We start from the raw sequence: 9419 nt of genomic DNA, 5'->3' as shown, positions 1-9419 counted from the left end.
CTGTAATTCCAGCTATTTGGAAGGCTGAGGCAAAAGGATCACCAGAAAAGAAAAAAAAACTGAAACTAAATCTTCTAGAAGTTGTGAGAATATTATTGTGACCCTGGGATATGCAATTTTTAGAACATAGAAAGGCATTAATGAAAATTAATAAACTGAACTGCACTTAAGAGTTAAAACCACTGATCAAATGGCACACTGTCAACCAGACATAGTGGCTCATGCCTGTAATTTTTTTTTTTTTTTTTTAGTTGGAGTCTCACTGTATCGCCCAGACTGGAGTGCAGTGGCCGCTTCCGGCCACCGCAGCCTCGACCTGCTGGGCTCAGGCGATCCTTCTGCCTCAGCCTTCCAAGTAGCCGGAACTACAGGCATGCGCTACCATGCCCGGCTAATGATTTGATCTATTGCAGAGACGAGGTCTCACCAAGTTGCCTAGGCTGGTCACGAACCCCTGGGCTCAGGCAATCCTCTCGCCTCGGCCTCCCAAAGTGCTGGGATTAAAGACTTGAGCCACCACGCCTGGCCTTAATATATATTTTTAAAATTTATATTTAAAAAAATACATATATGTGGCAAAGGATTTGTATGTAAATAATTCCTGCAAATCAATAAGATAATGCAATTTTAAATGAGTAAAAGACTAGAATATACGAATAACCAGTCAGCACACTAAAAGGCACTCAACATCATGAGTCATCAAAGAAAAGCAAATGAAAACCACAGTGAGGTCCCAGCACACACCCACCTGAATGACATGAGAAAGAATGACAAGCCCAAAGATATGGAGCAAGTGGAGCCCTCATATACTGCTGGAGTGTATAGTGGTATCGCCACTTTGGAAAAATTTCTGGCAGTCATACAATTAAACATACAGCAATACCACATCTCAGTTATTCTACGTCAGGAGAATTGCTTCCAAAAGAAATGAAAACGTCCACAAAAAGACTTGTACACAAATGTCCATAACAGCTTTACTCGTAATAGAAAAGGCCAGGGAACCACCTCTCAAACGTCCATCAAGAAGAGAATGGAGCCTTGCTCGGTGGCTCAGTCTGTAATCCCGCACCTTTGGGAGGCTGAGGTGAGTGGATTGCCTGAGCCCGCGGGTTCGAGACCTGCCTGGGCAGCGAGACCTCATCTCTACAATAAATCAAAAAATCAGCTGGGCGTGGTAGTGCATGCCTGTAATTCCGGCTACTCGGAAGGCTGAGGTGGAAGGATCGCCGGAGCCCAGCAGGTCAAGGCTGCGGTGGCCGGGAGCGGCCACTGCACTCCAGTCTGGGCGACAGAGTGAGACTCCTACTCAAAAAAAAAAAAAAAAAAAAGAAGAGAATGGATGTGTGATGTGTAAACATGGAATAGGATTACTGTTACTGCTCGGCAATACACAAAGAAGGAACAACTGATCCACACAACAAAGTGGACGAATCTCAAAAGCGTTTGCTGAATGAAACAAGCCAGACACGAGAGAGTACATACTCTATGATTTGATTTACATAAAGATGCAATTAGTCTATGGTGAAAAATCAGAGCACTGTGCATAGGGGTTGTGAATAGCCCCAAAAATACAAAGTGTCACTTTCTGGGGCTATGAGAATGGTCTATGCCTGGGCTTAAGTGTTGGTTATATACAGGTGTACATTTGCTAAGATTTACTGAATCGTTTTTCCTTAAGATGTGTGTAGTTTTTGTTTTGTTGTTTCTGTAGAGGTGAGGTCTTGCCATGTTGCCCAGGCTGGTCTCAAACCCCTGGGCTCAGGTAATCCTCTTGCCTCAGCCTCCCAAAGTGCTGGGATTACAGGCGTGAGCCACCACGCCCGGCCCTTATGTAGTTTTAACCTCAGTTTTTAAGAAAGAACCCAGCGAGGCAACACTGCCAGCCAACAGGAGGTCTAAAGTTAACGATGCCCAGTGCAGACGAGGGCATGGAGCCATGGAGCAGGCAGGAGGTGCACATGCTGCACGCGGGTGGATACAAGTCAACCACTCCGGCCAATCCTCAGTGTCTGCTGTTACACAGGCCCAGCGATGCCATCCTCAGTGTCTTCCTTCAAAGGAATGTGTCTGGCCGAAGTCATGTATGGGTTTTCTCAGCAGCTTTATCTGGAACAACCCAGATGTCCAATGATGTGCCATGCTGTTCCACTGATGTACACACACACACACCTGCGAGCAGAATGGAATTGTGCTGTGAGTCGCCCACAAGCTAGGCTGAGCTACAGGATCCCATGCTGTGGTTCCGTTTTCACGAAGCTCAAGAGTTGACTGAACTCTGATGAATAGCAGTTGCCAGAATACTGACTAGGAAAGGAGCTGGGGGCTGGAACAGTCCGTGTGGTGTTTACATGCGGGTGCAATGTGGAAATTCGTTGTGTGAACATTAGAACATGTGCACTCTGATGTGTTACACTTTATAACAAAGGGACCTGATGCAGTGGCTCACATCTGTAACCACAGCATTTTGGGAGGCTGAGGTGTGAGGATCACTTGAGCCCAGGAGTTTGAAACCAGTCTGGGCAACATAGCAAGACCATCTCTATAAAAACAAAAAATATTAGCCAGGAATTGTGGTGTGCGCTTGTAGCCTCAGATACTCAGGAGGCTGAGGTGGAAGCATTGCCAGCCGAGGTTGGCTTGGTGGGGTCCTGGGCACAGCTGACATCATTCCTCTGCATCCTCTCACCGGCTGTTAGGGGCGCAGGAGGCAGACACCAGGCCCGCCACAGGCCCTGCCTGGGTGTGGAAGGGCTGACTGGCAGCACGTGACAACGTGACCATACGAATCCTGGGAGACCCTGCAGCAGAGCACAGGGTGGGGACCTGGAGACTGTGGCTTTGGGATGCAGACCGCAGAAGTAGAGGTCGGCAGCGGGCACCGCGGGTGTCTACTTCAGCAGATGCCTGACCAGGATACGCACCCAGAAGAGGAATGCCTATGAATGTGTCTGAGCTGTAGCTGTATGGTGGTTATGGAGTGGCCAAGACTGTGCCATGGAGCAAGAGTTGGGACTGCAGGCACAAGGCTGGCCACAGAATTGGGCACTAAAGAAAGTAGGTGTTAGGGAGAGGAGGCAGGTCAGTGGCTTCGGCCTCCAGATCTCCCAGCCCCAGCCCTGGACTCGGGATCCCGGAGCTGGCTTGCCGGTGGCTGCAGCCTGAGCCCCTGCCTGCAATGGACCATGGCCTGCAGGCCCCAGGAAGCAGCAACGGAGTCTGCTAGAATCCAGCCGCAGAATCCGTAGCTCTCCAACTGGGGCAGTGTGATGCTCTAAGCCTGTGCCACCTATGCCCCAGGAGGGTACCAGCAGGGCCAGCAGAAACCAGCTGCAACATCAGGAATTGAGACAGGTGCCATTGTCCCTCAAGGTGGCTCTCATAAGGTCAGTGAGGTGGGCTCTGTGAGGCTGGGCTGGGACAGAAGCACCCATTCCCGTGCTGTCTGGGCTGGCGTGGCCTCTAGCTGTGACCGAGCTCCATTTTGGCTGCACACTCAGTCCCCACCCCCCATCCATGGGGGAAGGTCCAGCCCTCTTTGCTAACTGGCCCAGGGAAGAGCAGAACACAGCTCAGGGTGTCAGAAACACACATTAGCTTCTGCCTCACACAGAAATAAGAAATAGAAAACATTTTATTAACATGTTTTACATTTACAGTTTATTAGCTAATCAACATCAACATGCAAAAATAAGCGCTAAATACAAACCTCTACAGTACGGTTCTGTGTAAACTACAATGGTTCATCTGTTGTGAAAAGTCATCAGTACTTATTCAACTGAACGATTAGTTTCTGTGATGAATAGTGTTTAGACTCTAAAAGTCACGGAACCATACAGCAAGGCCTCTGCAGAAACTTGGTCCAGTGGCTTTCCACGTGAATACATTCTCAAAGCAAGAAGTAAGGCGGCACACGGAAGGTGACATTGACCTGTGCACCCATGGACACCGCCCACAGGGGAGGCAGGCATCCTTGAAGCCAGCATCCCCATGGGCCAAGGTGCTGGGCATTTTGGCAGCAGCTCTAGAATGAAGTCATGAATGTCCCTCGTGGCACCACATCACGAGTCACTGCAGGTCAGGCCAGCTCAGTCACCACCATCCCAGGCCATGCCAGGGCCAACGGGAAGTGGTGAAGGACCAGCCCATGCTCCAAGTCCCCTTATCAGCAGAAGGGAAGGAACTGAGAAACACGAGAAGATCACCGATTCCTATTTCTGAAATGTTCTAAAGGTTCCCTCGGTGTTTAGGTCTGTCTTTAAAGAAAGTTTCCTTTGAAAGCTGAAAGTACTTTTCAGAAGCATCAAAGAGTTGACTTATGTTACAAAATCTTACCAATCAAAATGTTGTTTCAAGTACAAACTTATTAAACCTTATTCCGCTCTTCCTAAGAGTATTTCTCGTTGCTCACTGATCTTTGGTCGCTGGAGACAGAAGCGCCACGGCAGGCTGGGCTTGACAGCAGGAGGAAGGCACAGCCTCCACGCCGCAGAGCCTGGCCCCCGAGGCGAGCTTGGCGACGCGGTGCCTACATGATGTACACTTTCTCAGCTTGTGAGAAGTGAAAGACTTCTTTGGTTCTTGGGCAAACAACTTTGTCATCTTGACGGATAGAAAGCAGGGACTGAAAAATAAGACCGGGCATGCATCAAGACAAGCAAATACAGCGTATATAACAATATGACTTGGGGTCTCAATGAAATCCCCATCACAGAGGATCAGGGCATAAGCCAACTTCTTATGCAAAGCTACTTCCCCAAGGTACACCTGTCAGAGGAGTCCTGGGATGGCTCACCTGTTGATCCCCACCCCTTTCCCCATTTCCAACGTCAGCGGAGACCAGTGCGTTAGGCAGAGACAGGAAGAGGGGACAGCCCGCCCAGCCTGGCCCACCCTGGCACCTGGCGCTCACGTTGTAGCCGTAGACGTAGCCATTGGGCAGCATCATGGGCGGGTTGTTCTCGTTCATCACGTCACCAGAGATCTTGCAGACCAGGCGGGAGTTGGCACAGTGAGCCATGGGGAGGGGCTGCGCCAGCTTGTTCAGGGAGCGGCTGCATACAGGGCAGTCAGGGCTCTTGGAACTGCCATCTTCCTTGTAGCACTGTCTGTGTACTGAGTTAAGGAAGGGATGAGACAAAGACCCCTGCGGCCACCCATGTGCTAGGCTCCGAGTGCCTTCACAGCCACGTGGGCACCGTGTAAAAAAACAAACAGGGCTCTCTTTCAAGACACAGAAAATGCTCCATCCAACGGTAAAACAGCCTCACATAGGCCTGACAGGAGACAAGAGGTTAGAACTCTCCCTACTCCAGCCCCTCTTGCAGAGGACAGGGCCAGGTGGGCCGGTCATCCACCACTCACTCCCACTCCTGCACTCTCTCAAGGTAACAGAGGCCAGAGCCCCAACAGCAGGGACATCCTTATGGAACTTAGGAAAGGAATTGAGCAAGAGGTTCTAACTCTCCAGAGAGAGTTCCACAGAGATGGTAAGAACGAGCAAGTTTCACCCTCAATTCAAAGTCCAGCATAGCCGGGCACCAGCAGAGGTCCCAGAACACTCAAGAGTCTCCAGATGAGTCATGTCCCATGAGAACAGAGTGAGTTACAGGTGAAACACTCCATCACATGTGGGATAGAGTCAGTCAAAGACAGGACAGTCAGACACAGGAGACAGTCAGTCACAGGAGGACAGAGTCGGTCACAGGAGGGCAGAATCAGCCACAGGAGGACAGAGGCTGCCTCAGGAGACAGAGTTGATCACAGGAGACAGTGTTGGCCGTAGGAGGACAGTCAGTCACAGGACACAAAGTCAGCCAGAGGACAATCAGTTACAGTAGGGTCAGAGTCACTTATACAAAGGTTAGAGTCAGTCACATGAGAGACAGTGAGTACTGAAGGACTGAGCCTCCTTAATGGAAACTGTCCTGTCACTCTCAGGGCTTGGCCAGGTGCCCAGCGGTAGGTGACAGTTCTAGCTAATGACAGTCATGCAGGTAGAGTGCCGGAGATGGGAGTCTTTTGGGAAGAACTGAGGGCAGTTCTGGTCAGGACCATCTTGCCTCAGAGGATCCAGCATGGACCACATTCAGCTCTCTAGAGGGGGGGCTGTTGTCTGCCAGATGCATGACCCCCTTTTAATGAGCTAATTTGAAAAGAAGCAGCTTGCTGGTACTGGAGCGTTCAGACTAACCAAAGTTCTAGAGGACCCTTGGGACTCAGATGGGAAAACTCTTGGGAATGGTTCCTGTGCCAGCTGCCAGGACACATGCACACACCTGTTCTAGATGAACAAGGTGTCCGTGGTGACACCGAAGGTGATGGATGGGGCTGAAGCAGGGAGGTGTTCCCTGCCCCACGGAGGACCCCTCTCCAAAATCCCTGACTTGGCAGTGGGCAGGCATAAGAGGGGCAGCACAGGGATGTCTGTGGTGGGACTCAGCCTGTGTCTCCCTGACGGGAAAGGGAGGGAAGGGGTGGGTAAGCCTATTAAAATGTTACCAAAGACATGAGCCCAGACTTGCCGTGCTCAGGGAGGATACGGGGTCTTTATGGCTGAGAGACCGGCCTGCAGCGTGAGTGTGAACACAGAGTTGTTTCCCAGCTGGTGCAGTCGGTAGTTGTCATACCGGAACTGCTGGATCAGCATCCGCCACCTTGCTGGGTCTAGGAGATCCTGGAAGAGACAGGGCAGAGGGTGCTGGGGACCCTCTCAGGGCAGCTCCTGGAAGGGACAGCTAACAACATGGGCAGTGGCAGGGTAGGCACCATCAGTGCGCAGGTTGAGTCAAGTTTCTCATCAGCAAGATGGAAACAACAGGAAAAGGCAGGTCTGGACAACAGAACAAGGTGTGTACAAGCAGCTCCCCCAGGACCTTACAGGACTGCAATGCCGGAGCCACATGCTGCACACCCACTGTCAGCGACAACAGGGGCACAGCATACCTTGTATGGGGAGATATGTGTGTCCGGTGGGAAGGCCAGCATGCCCATGACCTGGCGGACTTCATCCAGTTGGCTCCCTTCAGCTTGACTGAAGTGCTTTCTTGCATGTCTAAAAAATAACATGTTGGCACATTTAGTTTGCAATTTTGAATGTATGGCCGAGCTCACGGTCTTTATGTCAGGATCAAGGTACAAAGGGCCTCACTCTGAGGGGCCTGGATGGGCAGGGACAGCAAGGCTGTGGCTCACCAGAGGGCTGGCAGTCACTCAGCCACCCCCTCCTCAAGGGGATGGGCATGTGGCCCGCACACAGAACCCACATGGAAGACACTTGAGCAGAAATGGGATCTGCCCCAGCCTGCCCATGTGACTCTGATTCACAACGAAGCCAAACCCAAGGCTTCTGACTGACCCAAATACTCATCCCCAGGCCCTAGTCTCTCAACTGTAGCCCCTCGCTGTTCTGCAGCAAATCCCCAGCATGACCCCCAAAGAACAACAGCCTCACCCGGGTCCACGGACTGGACTCTGCATGGGTCCAGTCCGGCCCTCTCGGTCCTAAGCAGCTGGGTGGCTCCTGAGCCAACATTGCAGGCTGCACACAGGCTCCTGACCAGATCCCAGCCTGGAGAGAGCCCACGGGACCCCTGCTACATCCAGGCCCCCATTCTCATGTCTCGTGCACAGGGACCTCCTTCTCTGGGCTTCTGGGCTCTGTGCCCCCTGTCTCACCAGCTGTCCTGAGGGTGAGCCTGTTCTCACACATGTCCTTGGGCCAGCACCACATGCTCTGTACTCAAAGCCCCTCCCCTGAGATGGCCCCTCTGCCCAGGGACTTGACACTGAACCAAGGGACCCCAAGTCCCACCTAGAAGTCAGCCCTGTGTGTTGTTAGGAACAAGGTGTAAGACCCAGGACAAATGAAGCTCAGGAGGTGCCAGAGCCCACAGTGGCCTCAGGACGAATGTGACGTCTGCACAGAGACTGGCATTGGTATGGGAAGTGGCCCAGCAGCCCCCAGAAGGAGAACAAGGCAGCCATGTGGCTGAAGCCCCCACAGGAGAGCAGAGGGGGCAGCAGCGAATGAGGGGGTGTCCAGGCTCAGGATACAGCCAAGGAAGTCCACATGGCTGTCCGCCCACAGGGTGGGCTAAGAGAAGGTGGCAGCGACTGGGAGTCTGACACCTGAGAGGCCTGAGAGACCGCATGAGCTGGGAGCAGGTGGGTGAGCATGAGTCTGAGTCCAGGAGGAGGCCCCATTGGACATTCTGATCCCTCCTAGAAAACAATTCATCACTGTGCTAACACAGGCTCATCGTACAACTCCCTACTACCAGCACTGTACCACAACTCGACCCAATGCTGCCTCTGTCCCTTAAACAGTCCAGAGTAGATGGTCCAGCCAGTGCTGCTTATTCAACTGGCCATCTATCCTCCCAAGCTTAATACAGGGGTGATTTGGTCTCTTTAGTTACAAGTGTTCAACCTCCGTGAATTCTTTTTTTTTTTAATTCGCCCGGCTAATTTTTGATTTATTGTAGAGATGAGGTCTTGAGTTGGAGTCTCATTCTGTCGCCCAGGCTGGAGTGCAGTGGCACACACGCTCACAGCCACCCCAGCATCAACCTCCTGGGCTCTGGTGATCCTCCCGCCTCAGCCTTCCAAGTAGCTGGAACTACAGGCACACGCTACCACACCCGGCTAAACAATATCTGTGAATTCTTCTAACTGCATGATCTGGTTTACACCTCTCATCTCACAAGAACCCCAGATAGATGACCTTCCACCTGCTGGAGTCAAGCTGAATAGCTCACACACCGTATCCCGGACCTGCAAGTCCTGACACCAAGACAAAAATGGACAGCCCTACAGTAGCTGCTGCCACTTCTGGATCTTATGGTGCCAAAATCCAGCTGACACGCAGAGAACTGGGCCGTCAGTCCCTCAGAGCACGTGACATGGAGAATGACCCAGTGTGTATCCACAGGGGACAAGGACGTGAAACAGTGACTTTTCTTTAACAAACTATACACAGTCCATGTAAAAAACACGAAATGACATTGAATTTTTCTTTTTTCTTTTCTTTTATTTATTTAATTTACTTATTAATTTTTGAGTTGGAGTCTCACTCTGTCACCCAGGCTGGAGTGCAGTGGCCGCTCCCGGCTACCGCAGCCTCGACCTGCTGGGCTCCGGTGATCCTTCCGCCTCAGCCTTCCAAGTAGTTGGAACTACAGGCGTGTGCTACCACGCCCGGCTAATTTTTTATTTATTGTAGAGATGAGGTCTTGCTAAGTTGCCCAGGTGGGTCTCAAACCCGCGGGCTCAGGCAATCCACTCACCTTGGCTTCCCAAAGCGCTGGGATTACAGGTTGAGCCACCAAACCCAGCCGAATTTTTCTTTTTCTTTTTTTTGAGTTGGAGTCTCACTCTGTCGCCCAGACTGGAGTGCAGTGGCATGCTCCCAGCCACTGCAG

General features: G+C 51.6%; 1 protein-coding gene across 3 annotated transcripts in view; it reads right to left on the bottom strand.

Annotated features, from left to right (window-relative positions):
• Positions 1 to 3615: 3615 nt before the first annotated feature.
• MAEA (macrophage erythroblast attacher) overlaps positions 3616 to 9419 on the bottom strand; it is a 48504-nt gene continuing 42700 nt past the window's right edge. For all 3 annotated transcript variants that reach the window (XM_021710916.1, XM_021710917.1, XM_008055057.2), the window contains 4 exons: positions 6943 to 7051; positions 6540 to 6673; positions 4910 to 5105; positions 3616 to 4621 (listed from right to left, as the gene is read on the bottom strand). In XM_021710916.1, the coding sequence (XP_021566591.1) occupies positions 4526 to 4621; positions 4910 to 5105; positions 6540 to 6673; positions 6943 to 7051 (535 nt within the window). In that variant the 3' untranslated portion in view covers positions 3616 to 4525. The remainder of the gene's footprint in view (positions 4622 to 4909; positions 5106 to 6539; positions 6674 to 6942; positions 7052 to 9419) is intronic.

The sequence above is a fragment of the Carlito syrichta genome, unplaced genomic scaffold (genome assembly GCF_000164805.1).
Source record: "Carlito syrichta isolate Samal-C Ts95f unplaced genomic scaffold, Tarsius_syrichta-2.0.1 Scaffold301644, whole genome shotgun sequence".
Taxonomy (NCBI): domain Eukaryota; kingdom Metazoa; phylum Chordata; class Mammalia; order Primates; family Tarsiidae; genus Carlito; species Carlito syrichta.
Note: the sequence above shows the minus strand (reverse complement) of the source record. Positions and strands in the feature narration are given on the sequence as shown.